Here is a 21,556-nt window from a genome sequence, read left to right on the forward strand (position 1 = left end):
AGAGCCCCAAGGAACCTGTAGGGCTGGAGACACAATTCAAAGGGCAAATTTCACATAACAATTGTCCTGAATCATAAAACTACAGCACAGTACCAGGGGAGACTAAAACTCTTAGCACACAGAAAATGTAAGATCAGTCACCACCGTTTTGTTGCCTCTGTTTACAGCCAGCACCTTCCTTACAGTATTTCCCTCTTCCTATTGGGAATGCACTGAAACAGAAGTCACAGTGCTTCTCAAGATTCCATTTGGGAACCTTATGGTGTGGAAAAGAAATCCAGATGTTTACACTATTATTGTCATCCGTTGCTGAGGTCAAAGTCAAGAGAGGAAGCGGAGACAGAAGAAAGTGACGGAGGAAACGTTCACATTGATTTTATCTGCTTTTCCAACTGTAAATGTTTTTACAAGCAAATCTGTCACACTGTGGGAGTGGGAGATGGTATGAAAGGAGCCAGCAAAGTGAATTGTGTATGGAGAAAAGCAGACAAAAGACCCATTCAAAGAGACTGAGGAACAGAAGAGGAGCCAACAGATACAGTTTGGGATGGAGCAGGGACGTACGAACTTTTGATGCTTATCTGAAACTCCAAAGCTGTTGAGGTTCACTCTCTCCTATTGCTAGCCAGAGAAGTAGCATTGCTATGTAATTATAGCAAGTGACTTGGAGTCAGGCTTCAAATCTCACCTTTGTCTTGATGGCTGTGTCTATGCACACTATGTCCAGGCTCTGATTCAGGTTTGAGCCCAAGCCTGTGCTTAGGTCCACACACAAATCAGTCCGACTCAGGTCAGCAAGCACTCAGGACCTGGATCCTAGAACCCCGCTAGGGGGGTGGATCACAGCTTGAGTCCTGCTGTAACTAGGGTCCAAATCCTGTCATTTTGCAGTATGGATGCAGATCAAACTGCAGACCTGTATCAGAAGGTCTTTGTAGTGCATTATGGCCGCGTTAGCATGTCTGTGACACCCGAGTCCAGCAATGGTAAGCCCAGGTTTACCATGCAATGTGGACAGACCCTGGGTGTCTTTGCGCAGAGCATTTTAATCTCTGTTTACTTCACTTTCTCCACCTGTGAAATGGGGCTAATAATTATTTCTACATTGCTTTGCGATCCTCGGCGGAAAGGTGCTATATTAGCGCAACGCATTATTATATGCTACATAATAAGGAACAATAATGGTAATACAGCCCTGACATCCAAGCTGTACATCATGCTAGGCTGATAGAATATTATCATTTAAAAGGTCAGCACTCTAATCCAGGATCACTATGGTTGCAATGTGCGCTGTTCACATGAGCTCTTTTGGCAAGCACATTTCTCATGGCAGGGGCTTTTTATTTGTACCCTTTGTTCTATTTAAAGATCCATGTTTTGCTCCCAAGGTATCTTTATTCCTAAAGTAGAAAAAAAATTAACAAAGGAATAAAGGTCACAGCACATTTCAGACAATGGCTTAGTACATCTCACTCTTGTGCCCATCTGCACTGTCAATCCACACAGGATACGTGTAGCAGCTGGATAATAATTAGGAATTATGGCTTGGAGGGCAACTTGTAAGGCTGATGGATAGTTCATGGCACTGATTTTCTTCCTTGCTGACACTAACAAAGCACGACAGGGAAATAATCAAATGAAGTCAAGAATAAAATCAACGCAACAAGCGGCCGGCAGGGGAGACTCTTCCGCCCTGCACTCCCCTTCAATTACTGAAACACAGAGGTGTCCCCAGACACTCAAGGTTGAGTCCCCATCCTGTGCGGAGCTGCGCATTCGCAACTCCCCACGGCACTTGAGGGTATTCAGCACCTTCCAGGAGGTGGTCAGCACTGGTAAGGATGGGGCCCTTCCCGGGGAGCACATAACCCTCTCCCCAACGCACACATCTGTGCTTTAGCAATGCACTCACACCCAGGACTAGTCATTTGCTTGTTTCAGTTACCTTTAAGTGAACAAATTAAAGGGACTTCGTGAAAACAGAAATGACAATTTCAGAGTAGCAGCCATGTTAGTCTGTATCCGCAAAAAGAACAGGAGTACTTGTGGCACCTTAGAGACTAACAGATTTATTTGAGCATAAGCTTTCATGGGCTACAGCCCACTTCATCGGCAGTCTCCTTATAGTGTGTATGGTAACACCCATTGTTTCATGTTCTCTGTGTATATATATATCTTCCTACTGTATTTTCCACTACATGCATCCGAAGAAGTGGGCTGTAGCCCACAAAATCTTATGCTCAAATAAATTTCTTAGTCTCTAAGGTGCCACAAGTACCCCTGTTCTTTTTGCAGAAATGACAATGTAAGTCAGGGCAAATTCTAGACCTAGAAATGTAACAGAAAAAGCTTTATCTGTGATACCAATAACAGAAAGAGGAAAGAATTTTTAAAATTCTAATTTGTTTTCTTCACTATTATTGTTTCCTTCCTGCACCTCCCCCCCTTACACTTCATATAACTTGGACAGTAAAACTAAGTGGATCAATTTCATTTCCCAGTCGTAATCAGTTTCACTTTTGGGTTTTTCAGCAGCCCTCAGACAATTCTGATATTCTTTTGAGTAGCAAACGATGTGTATGAATGTTTAAATGAAACAGAAATGTTCTAAGTGTATTACGTCTTAGTAAACTACATTAGATGAGAATATTTACTACTTACACAGTTCTTCAGAAATATCCAAATTGCTTTATGTTAGCCAATTTGTATAAAACACTTTTTAAAAATCCAAAATCTGAATTGTGGTAATGTCCCTTTAAATATGATGACATATGTCCTTAATGGTCTACAGAAAAATGTTACACTAAAAAATGTGATGAAACAAAGAAATACTGTAATACTCTGTATGGGTGTATGAATGAATGAGAAATATTGATCTCCAGTGTCTGCTTCAGAGAGAAGATACTAGCTGAAGGAGATCTAAAGTGGCAGAGGGCTGTGTTTTTTGGCTAAGGTTCTGGGCTCAGTTCCCCACATGTATGGGTGTGCAGTTTATACAGTAATTGTAGCTGCTGTCTGCAGCACATGCATTCATTGCAAGATGATTTTCAATATTTGCTATTCAGCTAGGTTCATTAATCAGGCTGACCCAAAAGTACAGTATCTGTTCAAGATTTCTGAAATCTAAATCCCTTAGCTTGTGAAAATCTTAACCTCTTTTACTTTTCTTAAAATTAGACAGTGATCACATCCATTTTGCTTCACCCATTCCTTCTTTTAAAGTAGATGCGCCTCTCACTGCTTGAGGATACCCTCTTACTCCTTTGGCTCCTAGACAAATGGACAATAGTTGGGAGCCCTGAAGGGACACTTTAATACAAGAGGAAAATCCAAATCTGTGTAATTGGTGATGATCTACTGGACAATTCAAGTCCAATAAGACAAGAGCTCATGGGATGGCAAAGAGAGAGGACACCCATAAAAATATGTATCATCTCAAAAGGATGTGACAGGATGAGATTAGGGTGGATTTTTTGATATATATATACAAAGCCAATCACTGAAGTGCCATGCCAGATTGTGTGCTTAAATGAAAGAGCCAAGATTTTTCTATCACCCCCTGTCTGGACAGATGTTCATAACAAATGTATCAATAAAAATCAAACAACAAATATTGCTAAAGAAACACTGGCATCTACAAAAAGAACAGGAGTACTTGTGGCACCTTAGAGACTAACAAATTTATTAGACCATAAGCTTTCGTGGACTACAGCCCACTTCTATATGAGTCTATATGCATCCGAAGAAGAGGGCTGTAGTCCACGAAAGCTTATGCTCTAATAAATGTGTTAGTCTCTAAGGTGCCACAAGTACTCCTGTTCTTTTTGCGGATACAGACTAACACGGCTGCTACTCTGAAAACTGGCATCTACAGACATTGCAGTGGCTGACTCTGAACTGTCTTCTTTGAACTGCTGTGTCCCTGGAAGCCGAGTGAATTTGATGAAATATGCTAGAGAAAAGCCTACCTATAGGTTCTGATGAGGAAAGAAGCCTGCCTTAAATGCCACTGCAGTTGTGTTGTACCTGGGTCAGGCCCAGGTATTAGAGAGACTCTTCTTCAGGTCCGTGTAAGCTCAGAAGCTTGTCTCCCTGACTAACAGAAGTTGGTCCAATGAAAGATATTCCCTCACCCACCTTTTCTCTTTAAATACCGTTGTAAGGTAGCTCTCCATATGTATTTAAAAACCAGGGCACTATGCCAGTGCAGTTTGTTATGTGTTTAACCTTAGATAAACTCCACCTCCAATCAGCTGGGAGCTCTTCCCTGATGTCCTTCCTCTTTTATCCACAGATAATAATAACAACTAATGGAGATCTCCCATCTCCTAGAACTGGAAGGGACCTTGAAAGGTCATCGAGTTCACCCCCATGCCTTCAGTAGCAGGACCAAGTACTGATTTTGCCCCAGATCCCCAAGTGGCCCCCTCAAGGATTGAACTCACAACCCTGGGTTTAGCAAGCCAATGCTCAAACCACTGAGCAGATTCACTTCTGCTGACAAAGGGATGTGAAATGTCCTCCTGACAGTCACAGAGGCTGTTGCACTGGATAGGAATCCTATTTCAGCGGATGCGCAGCGGCTTTAAATTCTGACCAGAGCACCACATGGCAGGAGCCCACTGGTTGGGGTTGCCTGGAGATGCACTGAAGTATCTCTGCCAATGTGTCTTCATCCTGACCAGTATCAAACTCAGTTCTTTTCCAGTTGTGGGGTCACCCCCACAGCTCTGTCAAAATCCCTCTATCCCGACCTGCTTTATTCCTAATTATTTTGGAGAGTCCCTTTCTCACAACTCTGCAAGGGCACCTCAGTACTGCTCGCCAGCATCTCTTGTTTATCCCAGTCCTGGGTCTCTCCAGTCATATAGAACTGAGTGTACTATCACACTGGTTGCCAGAGTATTATCTAAACAGGCTGTTATCCTCTCCTTTTTGCTTCTTGCACCTTTACGGCAAGCCCTCGGAAATGCAGATACTCAAACCAGCTTACTGCAAAGATTCCTCTATGTTCCTGACTCACCTGGACTTGTTCAGTGTCAGCCCATTCCCCTACCTCCATTGCAAAGACATTCTAGGATGTCTTTGGACACTGGTTAAAGCAGACACTTAGTTCACATGAATCCTCAATGATTTGGTTTCTCACAGGTTCTTCCGTCAAGCTGGAATTCTCCAAGCATTGTGCAATCACCGGGGCCAGTATACGTCGGGAGGAACCTTCTTTAAGTGAGGAAAACAAGACCAAGCAAACCAAGAAGTATTTGCTGACTGCAATTTTATATTGAGATTTGAAAAGTAAATACTTCCTGTAACTAACAATCAAAATAGAACAGATTGGACAAAATGGCAGAGTAGGTTTAGAAAGATGTAGCTATGTCTATATCTCTGTATGAAGTAGACGCCTGGGGTGTCTATTTACTAGTGTCGCTTTTTTTTACGCTGTCTTTTGCTTGTGCTAACTGAGGTTTTTGGTTTTTCTTCTGCTTTTGCTGCTGCTGCTCTTGCATTGAAAAGATGCACTTCATGGCTGTCAAAGTCTTTAATCTAATAAGGAAAATACAGAGAGGGTAAAGGGGGTTGAGCTGTCTTGTAGTTTGAGGGAAGGTATCTATAAATCAGATCCTAAATATTTCATATGGGAAAAATAAAGCCGTGATAGGAAAAGCACAGTTCAGCAATATAAAGATATGATACCTATTAATACAGCCTCCTTAGAAATGGGCTAACTCATTTAAATGCCCAAGACAGTCCTAATTGTGTCTTATTTGACTTGACCCCACACTCCTACTCCACCCATTGGGGCTCTGATTAGAAAATAGGAAAAGACTAGATTAGTCTTACCTGTGAGGGTTGGAGCAAAGTGCACACAAACCAAATGAAAGCGGCAACATAAGGTTGACTTTAGCTCTCTTATAGCAGAGAAACTCCTATCAAATCCCATTTGAGGAGGAGTACATTAGTGTGAACTAGGGATGTGTACATTTGAGCCCACAGCATCCACATGGGGGAGTTACAGCGCAGCATTTTGGTGCATGCTGCTATTCACACCCTCATAGTCCAAACTGTGGGGCAGTGTAGACATGCCCTTAGAGCAGAATTCAGCCTCTAAAGTCTCATTTTAGGCTTTGATAGGCTCTGTGGGCTAAATTCTGTCCTTATGTATATTCATGGGCAGATTCCCATTGTGTCCAGTGGGAGATTCACAGGCATATGTCAGTGTGGAATCTGACAGAAATTTAGAGTTGGGAGAGGTCTACTGTGCGTTAGTATTCACCTATTCATCCAGAACCATTCTCTGGAGTGTACAGTCAATCGCTTTATCTAGGCTTGTTCTAAATGACTCAAGGGATGGAGTTTCTATCCCAGGCGGATTATCCTACAGTCTGAGACCTCACTGTGAGGACATTTTTACTAATAATCACCCTACATGTTATTTTTTCAGTTTCTTCCCACTGCTCCTCGTTAAATCCTATGGGCCACTCTAAACAATTTCTCGCCCTTACCAAGGATTATGATGATTGCAAAAGTTCTACATATTTAGGGTGCCTAAAAGTTTAGACAACACCCCTCTAAAACTAAGAGCTGCCATCTTGAACTCTCCAGATGAGGGGGACGTTTCTCTAGACACACCACTTAACTTATTAAGGGCTTCAGAGGCACAAAATCAGATTCCCTTCTCCTCCTTATTGTGGAAACACTAAAAAAACTGTGTCATTAATTTAAAAATAATTAATTTGCAAGTGGCTTTTCACAAGAAAATGCAATTTTACTCCTTTTAGAAAAGCATGTTTTTTAATTCCCCAGGAGTGAATGTCCAGTCTGTCAGTCCTGTTTTAATACTGACTACCATAACATGACTGATATAATCAGTATTGACTCATCAGAACAAGAAGATCTAAGGGTCCAACATCTAAGAGGTGATGTACCGGTCAGCTGAACTACAGGACCAAGTGGGCTCCTCCACTTCCGTGCAGGCTTTTCTCACCCACCCATAGCTTGGTAAATGCATCTCAACATCATGGCACATAGCCCACATAGCCCTTGTTGCAATCTTCAGATCTCTACACAGGTCTGCCAGTGTGCCTCATACCTGACCTGTTTTACCCCTTGTTAAGCCTCTGCTGGGCCTCTCCTAAGCAGAACATATCATTTATGCTAAATGTTGAGGCAGTGAAATGATGGACAGATATGGAAATTATGATGAGACTGCAAATAAAACAAATTTTGGGTTGACTTGAATATGACTTGACAAAATCATAGTTATGGAAGCCACTGATGGAAAATTAATTTGGAACAGCAAGATAGCTCATCAGACCATCCAGCACCTTTTCAATAGTGGGGGAAAATTCATCAGCCATAACTGATCCCCACATCCATCCTGCCATCAGTACCAACTATCATAATTCTAGGGTGCTCATCATCATAGTATCTGAGATAATGCACTGGCCTAATGCACAAAATAATGTCTCCCTCCACTGGTTAGTTCTAGTGATTATGGAGCCTCCTACTATTTCACAGCTAGAAGGGTTCTCCTTTAGCTAACATGGTTGAAGCCCATGTTTAGGTGCTGAAAGTACCATGAAATCAATGAATCCAGTTCTTTGTGCAACGCAACCCCATTGACTTCAATGGGAGCAAGTGAGGGCATAATTGGGCTCAGTGGCAGAATACAGCTCTGCCCTTCCAAAGCTCTCATACGTATATGATGCCTCTCACAAGCAAATCTTCTGCTGACTTGAGGTCAGTTTTACAGTCACTGTGCTAAAGTCAGCATCTACCAAGAGGTATCACACGGTGGCATGAGATCCAAATGGAATCAGTGAGTGAAAGGTGAGGCAGAGGAGAGACCCTCATCTAGTCCCTCCTCAGTCCAAACAAGGAGTGTTTAAAAGTTCATCTTCATTAACATAGCAGTGCAGGCAGAAAAAAACAAATGGCATGTTTTCCTGAGGATCTCTGTGCATCACCAGATTCCCTACAGCACTTTTAAGGAAAGGTCAGATTACACAGAGTCACCTTTTCCATTAAGCTCGCCACTCCCGCTGTAGCAAATTGTCTCCTGAGTGGAGAGCGAGAAAAGCTAAAAAGACACCAATCCTTCCCTTAGCTTCTCCGTGCACCAATTTTTAAAAAAGATGTAGCTTACAATCAGGGTTAGAGAGGAACTAGCAGAAACCTCAGGAGGCCTGCAAAATAAGTCACTCCCATGCCTCTTCTTTCTCCAAAGACCAAGCCTTTCGTTTAAAAAAAGTCTTTAACAGAGGGCAGCTAATAGGGAACACCTGCAGATGTTTCAGCTAATTCCTGGCTTTTTAGGGGACAGCTTTCCCTGGGACAGCTACTTACATCTTTAGCTTTGAGCGGGGAGCGTCTTTCCTCTTGGGCACCAAGGAAGGCTCTTCACTAGTTGTCTCCACTGAATCTTGTTGGCTCTTCAATTTGTCCTGGTCAGGGTCCTCCACAGGGATAGCACTGCAGAGACAAAAAGAACTGCATTTGGCACTGCTGACTAGCATTTCAAGAGCATGTTTGGCATTGCCAGTGGAGGGCCAGAACCAGATGTCCAGACCTGAACACAGAAAGTCTAGGGAAAAGCCAGGAGCAGAATCCAGAGTCTGCTGCCTTGACCACAAGATCATCATCTTACATCCCGAAGAATGAGATTTTATAACTGTTATTACCTAAGCCTAAACAGCCACCAAATATTGGATCTAAAATTATCTAGCCCTTCTTTGAATTCCATCAATAGCCAAATGGAGAGGGGCAAGATGGTCTAGTAGACAGGACACTGGACTGGAAGTCAGGAGATCTGAATTTTATTCCCAGCTCTATCACTGACTAGCTGTGTGATCTCGGGCAAGTCACGTCACCTCTCTCTGAGTCTGTTTCGTATCCCACCCTTTGTCTGTCTTGTCTATTTGGACTGTAAGCAACTTGGGACAGGGATTATGTCTTACTCTGTATTTGTACAACACACAGGGACCCTGATCTCAGTTGGGGCCTGCAGATGTTACTATAATATAAACGGTAGCAGTAAAATTCAGAGTTAATGTGTCCATGTACACACCATTTACTCCAGCGTTGTTCTTGTTGCACCCAGTTACACCAGTTCTTGCCCACTCTCTGTCTGGTTTCTATAAAAGTGAGGGAGACTAAATCCCTGCCAATTGGTTAAACAAAACTGGGCCTCACCATGGAAAATGGCAAAAATTTGCTGCGTCGAATCGAAAGGGGGAAAAGAAAGCTTTTGCCCACGTTGATTTTGCCTTGTTCCCAGTGAAGCACTGGTGGAAATGATCCAAAGTTTGTCCTGAATGCTCACACAGCTCTGAGTGGAATCATGCCTCAGAATAAACATATGGTCTTTAAATGCGACATTATTTAAAACAAAGCCAAACACACAGTTCCTTATCATCACTCCTTGCAAGCTGGAACTAAAACCTTCCCACCCATTTCTAATTCCCTCCAGAAGCTCACAGAGGCTTGTGAGGGAGGCACCATCGTTCTGTGGATAGTGCACACAGTGCCTGAAGATTTGGGTCCTATTCCCAGCTGTGCCACTACCTCACCATATTAGCAAAGGTAAACCTCTCTGAACACCTGTAAAATGGAGACAGTTATGTTTATTCATCCTTGTAAGGCACCTTCAGATCTGTGCTGATAAGGAGGTCTGCTTATAAGTGCTAGACTTTAGTTCATTTTTGCAGCGTGACTCATGAGAACTAAGCCAGGGCCAGTAGTTTGTGGTCAGAGGGTTACTGCGGTGTGGTGTAGATTTTAGGACTGGGTAACTGGCACTGTTTATAGAAAAGAGAGCATTGGGAGGTGGGGGCAGGAAATCACATGCAAGAATCAAAGAGAACAAGGTGAGACAAAAGTCAAGTTTGGGGCTCATTGAACTTAACAATTTCCCTTCAAAATGCATTTTTCCTAACTAGTTCTTTATATCCTTCCTAGCCCCCAGATAAAGCAGCACTTGCTTTACAAGAAACCGAATTTCCAGAAGGCTGCTAAAGGGTGAAGTGAATAGTGAAACTTCATTACACTAAATGGGGCTGATAGCTTTTGTGTAATGAAGTGATGAGCAGAGTCCATTATGAAATCCACCTGTGATCACATTCTCTTGTTAAGGGAGAATGCATACCTGCAATTCCCTTCTAATAGTTTCTTACTTTGTGTCGTTTATTTTTCCTAGCTAAATTAATTCATAAGCCTTATTACTCACAATCCCAGCAGGTTCCTGATGTACTATTTAGCACTAGTACTTGAAACAGACCATCTGGATCAAAGGCAACAAACTTTGCCCAAGTAAAGACTGCACGGACAACTCCTCGTAGGCAGCACCCCTGTATCAGCAATTAGACTGGCTGTGCTACGGGCTTTCACAGGTCTTAGTTCTGTTGTCCATGATCTGGACACTCGCTGTAGCTTACCCAAACCATTTGTAGCTAAACACAAACCATTAAAAAGTATGCTATGGTACATATGGACAGTCACAGACCCATGCACACGTGAACCCTCTTTATAGGGTGAAATCATCAGGAATTTTAAATGGGTGCATAACGGCCTAAAACAGTGGAAACAATGTGTTTCCATTGGCTGGAGGCGAGGGAAGGGGAGCAAAGCAGCAGAGAACCTATCTGGGAAACGTACGCCCACCTTGCATGCTGGGAAAGTTATAGCCATGGTGTCTCCTTCCAGGGAAATGGAGGCAGGGTTGGGGTGGGAGAAATGAATGAGAAATGGCCACATGGTCCAAAGACAATATGGATCTACCTTATGGAGGGGACAGACGAGAACTGCACCCATGCCTATGTAGAGTATAATCTTCGCAGGGCAGGAAATGGAGTCATTTGCATCTCTAAAGTATCACACTCTCAGTATTAGCCTCCCATAGCCCTAACATCCAGCACCAGCCATCAGCGAGCTGTCTGGACACATATACCAGGCCGATGTTCGACATTGGGCTGAGGATCCACCCCTTCAGCTCTGCTGCGCTTTAGCACATTTCACTTTAACTGGGGTTTGCTCAGTTTTTCAGGATAGGGCTCACAGAGAAGTAATTTTTTATCCCCACAGAAGACTTACATGGTAGGCAGAGGTCTCATTCAGCTATAAGTAGATGTCTGTACACTGTAATGCATTGAAATAAGTCAGGGGCTTTCATTCTACTTTGCTACAAGTGGAGTTTCGCTTTACCCAAGGTCACAGAGACCCATCTAGCTGAGGTTTTTCTAAGACACCTGTCACCGTGGTATTATCTCAGCACATATATAGACAGATTCTGGCGTATGGAGCAAGAGAGAAGGACTGCAGAGTTGCAACTGGAATTGATGAGGAAAACATGTCAAAGGAGACTCTATATCACATTTGGAGAGCTAGACGCTAGCAAAGCGCCCTCAGTATATAACATCATATCAATGGCTGCAGCTATATAATACAATAGCAGTGCCAAGGGAGAGGCTGCTGTCCAAGTTAGAAGCTGGAATCTCGCTATGTCAAGCCGGGTCAGAACCTGCATCGGCACTAAATGAAGGAATGCAGAGTGACCCTGCAACACAGATGACAGCAGGAGTCATTGCATCCCTCAGCTGGATGCATGTCCTTTGAGAGGCATCCCAATCAGCCTGCTTTATGAGATCCTTGGGAGGAAGATATTGAAAGTTTAGTCCCATTTTGCAGTGACCTGATATAGTTATCACATGCTGTTTTGCAGGCTAGATTGTGGAAAATCACAGCTTGGTGGAGGATCTCTAACATTAAGGGTGGAAATGCTTTGGGCTTTATTTTTCACTACTTGCCTCATTTTATCTTGGCTTGTTCCTGTTAAAACAAAATGAGATTGCTCGTTGAAGTATCCATAAAGGGACTTACAGCTCAAGCAACAGAATTTGCTGCTCTCCAAGAGGAGCCAGCAGTCCACAGGTGAGACCATGCCTTGGAGCTGCTGCCCTTTCTGATCAAGAGTTAATAGCTTCAATGTCCACTGCTCCAGCTGCCATGGCCTGTTATTTAGATACTGATGGTATCTTGGGCATAATGTAATGAGATGCTTAGCCGTGGCGATTCTGGTCAACATGGGCATGGTTAAACCGAGTCCCAGGTTGGGGAAAATGTATTCACACGGGCTTTAGCGTTTTGTTATCATCTTCCTGTGCAACAGGGGTGTAGGGGGGTATACACCATAGATACCACCATCGAATAAAACCTCTAATTTCCCAGAAGAACAATATTTTGTATTGCAACTGGCAGGTTTTTCATTATTCTTGTCAGAATTTTTATTAACATTAGTATTGGGTCTTTCCAGCTAACTGCACCGACTGTGTCAATGATCATATTGTGTGCGAGGGAGACTGTCCCTCGGGAGACTTATGGGGACAGTGCAAAGAGAAGGTTGATGGATCAGCAAGTCTGATACACATTTTAAATGGTCAGCTGTAACCCTGCTTTCAGAGCACTGGACAGAGGCTGCCCATTTGGCTCAGACAGGCACATTCTATATGACCTGTTTATTACCAATGCCAGAGTGCATGGAGCAATTAGAAGTCTTTTACATCTTCTTTCTCTGTTCCTTCTAACAATGTCCACATTAGTCCGAAGTTGGAGGCACTGTGATTGAGAGGTGAAGACAAAGGACTGGGAGACAGAAGATCTAGGCTTCGTTCACAGATTTGCCCCTGACTGGGCTTGGGAAAGTCACTTGATAATAGAACTGGTTGGAAATACTGGAGGGGGGGGGGGGCAGTTCTGCTGAAATGTTGAATTTTTGGCCCAAAATCAAAAACCGAAATCTTTCAGATGAAAAATGAAATATTGAGTGTGGAAATGCCGCTGCTGTGTCTCATGGGAGTTATAGTTTGGGTGTTCCACGGTCCCATTCTCCTCTATAGGCCAGGCTCCCTGATCAGACTCCATCTCTCACGATGAATCACACCCTTCGCTCGAGGGAAGGCAGTACATGCAGTAAGGCCCATGGCCACAGTGCATCACAGAAGACGAAGTTTAGCTGAAGAGTTCAGCCCATGAAGGAGAACAGGGACATGTTGCAACTAAACTCCAGTCAGTTTTCAGCCAAAAACAACACACTTTTCAGTTTTGGGGCACCAGTTTGATGAAAAAAATCAAACATTTCCAGAGAAAGGTGACACTTCACCAAAAGGTTCATTCTGTCACAAACCAAATTTTCCTTTTAAAAAACAGTTTTGACAGAACATTTTTGACCAGCCATACTTAATCTCTTTACACTGCAGTTTCTCTGAAGAATGGAGATGACACTTTCCCACTGTAGTAAAGTGCTTTGAAAGTCATGAATGAAAAGCGTCCTATAAAGTGTTATAAAGCTGAGGAAATCCTTCATGCCAGCATAGACTCTTGCCATCTGGTATTTGCCTGAGCAAGAAATTGCTCTGTGGTTACATACTATGGGAGAGGATTTCCTGTGGTTTTAAGCACTAAGATCAGTCAGAACTCAAGTTCTCTGAAGACCTGGATTCAGTTTTCAGTGGGCTGTGCTTTTCAGGGAATATTCCCATAAAATTAATGCTTGAAGTAACATCATTCTCAGGAGTCTCGTGCATGGTGCTTTGAAAGTTTCCTCCAGAACACTGAAGAATGGAAGCACCAGGAAAGAAATGCAATACGAAAATGAATGTCAGAAGAAAAGAAAAGCTGGGATCAAATCAACATTGGCTTTATCCAAGAACCTTTAAAAAGCAGAAGTTGTTTTGGTTTGATTTTGGGGGATGTCAGAAAGTTTCACCCCAATGTATATGGAGGGCTAGTCAAACTTCCAACAACAAGAACAAAGCTCCAAATGACCCGCCTATGGACATGATTTTCAGTCAGTTTCCTTTGTTCCCTCCATTACTTGCTTTAATTTGAAAGCATTTTAACTATTAGCAAAGTTCTAGCCTGTGTCACCGCACTCAATTATTCACAGCAATGGACAGAGACATTGACGGACTGCACAGGCATTAATGCAGTTTAGGACTGGGGGCGCCTGGCTCTTTGATAATTTATTACAGCCGATTATGCAGACCAGCAGAAACTCAGGGACTTTACTTACGATAAATGTGCAATGCATAATCCATCACTACCTGAAACATTAACTGGATAACCCAGTTCCTTAGTCTCGGTGGGATTTAAGGCGCCAGTGGCTGCCTGAGACACAGTCTTGTACTGTTTTCTGCATACCCTCTCCTGGGATAAATTTCACTGTAGGTGCATTCAATGCAATAGCAACACTATTGCAATATTATTAGCGCTAATAAAAAATAATAGCAATAGCACTGAGAAACAGCAGGGACCTCAGACTCTTAAAGCAGCTGAGCAAATCTTATGACTTCTGCATATTTTGCTGCTGTCATGTTGAGCCTTTAAAATATATACTACAAAATGGGCAGTACTCTAGGAAGCTCAAGTCTGTCTTAGATTGTCTATTTGTCTTATGACAAAGCCATTATGTATTCACCTTCCTCTTACTTCCACTCTTTGACTTGTTTCAACAAGAAAAATATTGATCACTTGCTATGACTTCTTAGGAATCCAAGCGGATGGGGTGGGATATGGACCTGTCTTTAAATGTTTCATAAACAGTTGGGCTACCTCTGACCTTTCCTGAAAACTCAGTGCCAGAGATTTGTCTCACTGACCTTCAGACTGACAGGTTTTCTTTTTTTTTTTTGCCACTTTCTAGCATTCCTTTTCTATGTTGAATGCATCCTATTATACAAGCCTTCAGCTTATTTTCCTGCCCACTCCCCAGGCAATTCACAATGGCACGCACAGAAGAGAACACAGCTGTGGTAATTTCCCGTTACTGGCTGAACTTGGTAGCATGGTTCTGTTTTCTTGTTTGTTTTTTAAAAATACACCACCACTAACCTGCGTTAAATCCTTGGTAGACTCCAGCCATTGACTGCAGCCCTTGTTCTCTTCTTGTCTATGACAAGTCATCTTCTAATTATTATGTTCATGTAAAACTTGATGGCCCTGACCTCTCCCCTTCTGCACGGTCCTACATCTCCAATTACTCCCACTCCCAAGTCAACTTCAGCACAACTGGAACTGAACTCCTCCACTGTCTCCTTTCTCCATCACCAAATGTGCCATTCTCCTCATTACCCATGTTTGGCAGGGCACTGCTATCAGACTTAGCCCTGTTCATCTCCCTCGCACCTGTAGGCTGTCGCCAAACCCTATTCGTTCTTCCACTGCAGCATCTAGCCAAGCTGTGCTTTCTTCTCCAGTCTGACAGCTAAAAGACTTGCCATTTACTGAGCCCTCTTCCCTGTCTCATCTGCGCCTGCTGTAGTCTCTAGGAGTCCACAGCTGAGGCAGGAGGGAAGAATTTTGCCTTATATTTATACATTTTCCACACTACAGATTCCTGGCTTCAGACCAGCAGAAGGGAAGGTGGAAGCCCTTAGAAACAAACAGTTGATCCTCATTCCCGTTTTTGTGAGCCAATATATTTATGACCATGGGATGGGTTGGGTGAGGAGGAGCCACATTCCACCTCATTCTCCCACCCGTCCTTCCTCCCCATTTGGCACGTTCTGCAGGGAGAATGAATGCTTGCAGCCCCGACGCAATGTTTCTCTGCTTCCTCCCTTATCTCGACCTCATCCGTCAGTCCGAGTGTAAGATCACGGACAAGCCCCGGTGACGTAAAATGGCTTCCTGATTCCTAAACTCTGCCGTTCCCGTCGCACGGAGACATCTTGTTATCAGCATGCTACTGCCCCACTCCAAGAGGATGCGTGCTGAAACATGGGGCTGTCTGGGGCTCTGTAGCGTTCTGCCCCGGGGCTGTGTCAAACACTGTACAGTCTGAAATACAGCAAACATCGCTACTGTGGGTCACTCCCTGGGACACAACAGCCCCCAGATATACCTGAGTCTTGTGCCATCATTGTGCCTTCTGCACAGACCCCACCCTGCAGACATCTGAGTCTCATCGCACTTGGTTAGTGCCTGGCTGTGATCTAAAAGTCCGTCCAGATGATGTTCCTCTACCATCTTTTTAATCCAATTTAATCTATCCTGTGCCTTTATTTTAAGACTACCGGGATGGCCCTCCATTTCCCTCCACAGTGCGCACAGCCTCACATGTAAGCTCCCAAATCCATTTCAAATGCACAAGGGCTGGGAGCACACTCAGTCCCAGAGGAGAAATGGGGCCAAATCTATCCCAGGTTTAGGTCCGTTGACATTAATGGAAATGGAGCAGGGATGGATTTGGGACCCGAGTGCTTTGTGTTACTCTTGACTGACCATCACCCCCACCCCCAAGTCATATAGCCAAGCAGCACGGACTGGCTCCAGATTTGGCTGCACTGAGCTCTCCTCCTCTAGAAAGGGGGTTTGCAGAATGTGTATGCTTTGGGCCAGCACCTTTCCTCACGGCTCTGAGAATGCATTTTATTAAACCAATGGGAATTTTGCTTGGAGCAAGGACTGAATAAAATATCTGGCCCTCAAATTTTAGTGCAGATCAGAAATATAAGATGCTAAGAAAGAAGATGAACAACAAAGAAAGAGAAAGAAAGAGAGCACATGCACTGACCTTTTCAGTGTCTTAAAGGGAACCTGCAATTATAGAAGTTTCAGTTACCTTAGCCCTTCAAAGGCATACATTTCCTGCAAGCAAACCACTAGTGCCCAGCAGTGAAAGGGTCAACCACCCTTGCTGTATCCATCCACTACACTGAGACAGGTTCCAGTACACAGTGTAGTCTGTGTTTCCTGTCCAAGAGCAGCAAGATTAAAGTGAAAAAGAAAACAAGTTAACACTGTTCCTGGATATTTTTGCTACCCATATTACAGCCACATTAAAAATAACTTTGGCCTCCATGGACATGACGGCAGAGAACGTTACATACCACAGGAACGAACAGGCATTAGTCAGCGGTGAGGAAGGGTTACTGTAAGAGACTGCAAATGAGCTCATACCCTTCCTATATAATACGTGCAGCTAAGGATTTTCTCATCTGGCCTAATAAACTCCCAACACCCAGCACCAATTAACCCTTTGGATGCTAGATGTGCTCTTTGGGGCACACAGTTTACCATAGTGCAGCGATTGTGGATGGATCTGGGCACGTACCTCTCATTGCTAGTTTACAGACCAATGCCCGCTGAATGCACAACATGAGATATTCCCTTGAAGCACTGGAAAGAAATTTATTTGGAGTTACTTATTTTAAATAACAGCTAATGTTTAATGCTTTTCTTCTGGGATCTGTAAGTGCTTTACAAAGGTGATTCAGCATTATTGTCCTCATTTTACACATGGGGAGGTCTAAGGGATTTTATGGAGCAGAACTCTCACCGAAAGGAATTGGATGCCTAAATCCATTAGGTGCTTTTGAAAATCTACCTGGTGACTTGCCCAGGGTCACACATCAAGATAGTGGCAGAGTGGGAAATAATATTGATATCTCTGCACTGCCAATATAGGTCCTATCGTTAGGCCATGCTGGCTCCATGTTCAAGTAGGCTGTTACCTTTTGAATATTGTGTTTATTTGATTCATTTGTATATTTATTTCTTGATTGTATATTTCATTTATTTTATTTTACTTATAGCCGAGCTGTGGTTTTGATTTGCCTAGTGCACCTTTTGTGCATCCATTTAATTGGATTTAGAATGGGATTTTCAAAAGTATCCATGTGCACACTATAATCAGAGGTGTGACTGCAGCATGTGTAGACATTCACTTTGGAAGTGAATTCAGATAAACTGAATTAAGGCCACTTTAATTTGGAATAACAGCATCCGCACAAGAGCTTAATGCGGTTTGACTAGCCCACTTCAAATTCACACCTTTAGTTGATCTGGATTAACTTTCTTGGATGTCCCCCTGTAGACAAACCCTGACTCAGGGTTTCTCAAATCTCATTGAAAATCAGATTGATAGCTGCTTGAGTACATAGCCAGGGTCCTAGGCAGTCTTGTGCAGCCCGTGCTACCCTGGCTTCACTGCTATTGTTTGCTAGATTAAAGTGACCTCTGGATATTTCTATGCCCGTGGGCAGGGCCAGCTCCAGCTTTTTTGCTGTCCCAAGCGGCGAAGCGAAAAAAAAAAAAAAAGATAGAGCTGACCGGTGGCACTTCGGTGGCAGCTCAATCGTGCCACTCCATTCTTCTTCTCTCCCTCTCTTCCTCTTCAGTGGCACTTCGGCGGCAGCTCAAAGAGGAAGAGAGGGACTGAGGGACCGGCCGCCGAATTGCCGCTGAAGACCTGGATGTGGTGCCCCCTTCCATTGGCCGCCACAAGCACCTGCTTTCTGCGCTGGTGCCTGGAGCCGGCCCTGCCTGTGGGGTGGGAGAAGGGGAGCAGGATTTGCCTCTAAAATCAAAGGGGCTCAGAGTGGGGAAATCCTTCCATGCGCCCGGCTTGTAGACACTGAAGTCAAGATACTCAATAGCATAACCCAAACCTTTGAGTCAGGTCCCGGAGCTCAGACTCCAGCCTTGCTATAAAACAGAGGAGAAGAGTGTTGATACTGAAGCACACTCAAAGGCCTGGACTGTGCTTGTGGGGGATGGAAGTAGATTCCCATCCTGCCTGTATAACTGGCTTTGAATTTTAAGTGATAAAACTGCCATTTCCTTGGCATCTAATATGTCATGTAAATTGGCCAAACAAGCACACACCTGATGCAGCTTGCGTGTGCCAGGCAGTTCCCTTGGGACCTCTGTGGACCACTAAAACACCATGGCTAGAGCACAGAGGCCGGAGTGGTGCAGTGAAGTATATAACTGCCTGCTGGTTACAATTTAAGGGCTACATTAAAATATATATATATATTCTTCAGATATAAAGGGAAATGAATGTGAAAATATATGCATAGTAGTAAATGTCTCAAGGTGACTCCAATGAATGCATTTCCCTACCTGAGACTAGGTCTACACTACGGGGGGGGGGAAAAGAGGGGGTTGACCTAAGATACGCAACTTCAGCTACGCAAATAGCATAGCTGAAGTTGCGTATTTTAGGTCGACTTACCTGGCTGTGAGGACGGCGGCGAGTCGACTGCTGCCGCTCCCCCGCCAACTCCACTTCCGCCTCTCGCTGCGGTGGAGTTCCGGAGTCGACGGCAGAGCGATCGGGGATCGATTTTATTGCGTCTACACTAGACACGATAAACCGATCCCCGATAGATCGATCGCTATCCACCGATCTGGCAGGTAGTGAAGACGTGCTCTAAGAGATACAGCCTAAAGTATGGGAGAGTTTAAGGGTTTGTCTACACAGGGAATTATTTGGGAATATCCATTCCTGAATAACTCCTTGTGTGGATGTTCTTATTCTGGAACAAGAGTGCCTTATTCCAAATCAGTTTAATTCAGAATACTTCTGGAATAAGGGCATCCACACATGGAGTTAATCCGGAATAATTATTTTGCTTTAAATTCGCACCCTACCTTAATGTGAATTAAATTCTCACTGTAGACATGCCCTACCTGTGGTATAGTTCAGCTATGTCTCTGAACTGCAAGGGGGATATGATGTAGCTCCCGGCGGAATAGTGGCGGGCCATTAAAAACTGCAGTTTGACTCCCAGCAGTAACTAAATTGAACAGATTCCCATTCCAAAAATAAGAAAACCCGCAAATACCAGAATAAAGGTGAACACCTCAGTGTGGCAAAAGATCCATGTCTCGATGGCAGGCATAGCAGAGTAAGGGGTTGTTGAAATCTCAGGCAGTCAAGATGGAGATGTTCAGTTGTGGTTAAATTCTCAAATTGGCTTTGAAAAGCTCAACCCAAATTTGTAAGACAGCCCACTGATTTCGTTAATTGAAATGTAACAACATGGCAGCATCTCCTCCACATCCCTCAACAGCATCCTTCCCAGTACATGCTAGGCCAGACCTTAGGGAGTTGTGTCTGAGCTCTGGGCATGCCCACACAGTAGGGGTGATCGGTAAAGCTCTTAGTTATGCCTCTGTCTATCAAGTCACAGTGCTCTGAGTTAAGGAGCTTCCAGGAACACATGAGGGAACAATATCCCACTTGGTCTTACTTTTTTTCTTCCATTATTTTTTCCGTTTACGCTGTTTATTAACTGGAATGGCCGATAATGACTTTATCAACGCGCCCATGCTCCTTTTCACAGCCCCCTAGATTTCTCCTAGTTAGCCAGGTTCATGTCACAAACAGACCTCAGTGTGACATGGGGCCCCCTTCCCCGCACTTCCTGCTTTACCTAAATTTGAAACTCTCTGGCAGGAAGTGACCCATCTTGCAGTCGAGGCGAGCTTGGCCGATCTGCTTCAGCAGGTCCTTCTTGCTGCAGCCATATCCGTTGAAAACACAGCCCCCAAAGAGCAGCTTCCCTCTAGCGTACATCTGTTGACAAACAGGCAGGAAGAAGAAAGAGGAAAAAAAAAATGCTTTGCCATAAAAAAAAAAAAAAACAAGCGTGAAAGGTTGGGCCAAATGGCTTCCCTTTCCTGTTTTGCACAGGACTCTTAGATGTTTTCACCCAGTGGTTAGGGGCTCTGAGTGCTGCAAACACACTTTCTGCCTTCAGAGCAGTTAACACCATCAGTGCTGACTAGAATTCAACTTACTTTTGGAGTGGAAAAGTATGGGACTGTCCTCCACACTGTGAAAGCACTTTTGCCGGCAATGTCTCTGTGAAACCGCTGGACATTAGTGACAGCTAGACACTACACAGTACTTTAGGAATAGTGTAGGGTAGATTGGATGAGATCGTAACATACATATGGCTGCATGAATTCTGGAGCTATTCAAGATCGGAGAGCTGTGCAGTTTGGTGATTTCCCTTCTCAGGAGTTTTTTGGGGAAAAATACTGTAGGTTCTGATTTGTGGTAGGTTTACACCCCATGAGTTTTTTTTCAGCCAATCTCAAATCTCAAAGCATTCCCTCTTCTTCCGCTGGAATAACTGTTGTAAGCATCACAGAGGCTGGAGGACAGGATGTCTGAGCAACTAATAGACGTGTGCATGCAAATGTGAAGCTGGTGATGTGAGTGTGTCAATACAGGACAACTTTTTTCCATTTGCATGCCTCACTTTACTTATAAGTGCTGGTTAGGAATAGAAACAGAAGCATGAAAATTCAAGATGGATGCTGTTTATATGATATCAAGTGCCTCTTAGGCCCTTTTTTCTTGAGACCTCAAGCCTAATCCTACAGATCAGAGGCTCAAGGAAGCACTAGAGTAGTGCAAAAATTAAGGGTTATTTACATTTTCTTTTGATCATTTGTTTCAGTCTGTGTGGGTTTATTAACCCCTTCCCCAGGAATTTAAGACCAAATGAACACAAATTCTCAAAATGATACCCACTGGAAATAGCTGTGTTTTTCCTGGGTTGGGATGAAAACTGCAGCCAGCTGAAAAATAGGAAGATTTTTTGTGAAAACTTTTGCAAAAATGTATCAATTTAACTGGGGAGGGGGATCAAAATTTGAATGTTTTCAAGCATCTCTTGAAAAACGGGATGTATTTTTCACAAAAAAATATTCATGAACATTTCACCCTTTTTAATCAATGACAAGTTAACTCTGAAACGTAACT

The 21,556-nt window shown here is 43.6% G+C and overlaps 1 protein-coding gene across 1 annotated transcript in view; it reads right to left on the reverse strand.

The window, feature by feature from the left end:
* Positions 1-5,260: 5,260 nt before the first annotated feature.
* C7H3orf20 (chromosome 7 C3orf20 homolog) overlaps positions 5,261-21,556 on the reverse strand; it is a 52,050-nt gene continuing 35,754 nt past the window's right edge. Inside the window, exons 13-15 of the mRNA XM_034777297.1 lie at positions 20,217-20,359; positions 8,347-8,472; positions 5,261-5,544 (exon numbers count right to left, since the gene is read on the reverse strand). Coding sequence (XP_034633188.1) covers positions 5,412-5,544; positions 8,347-8,472; positions 20,217-20,359 — 402 coding nt within the window. The 3' untranslated portion in view covers positions 5,261-5,411. The remainder of the gene's footprint in view (positions 5,545-8,346; positions 8,473-20,216; positions 20,360-21,556) is intronic.

Source organism: Trachemys scripta, chromosome 7, assembly GCF_013100865.1.
Source record: "Trachemys scripta elegans isolate TJP31775 chromosome 7, CAS_Tse_1.0, whole genome shotgun sequence".
In the NCBI taxonomy this organism is placed as follows: Eukaryota; Metazoa; Chordata; order Testudines; family Emydidae; genus Trachemys; species Trachemys scripta.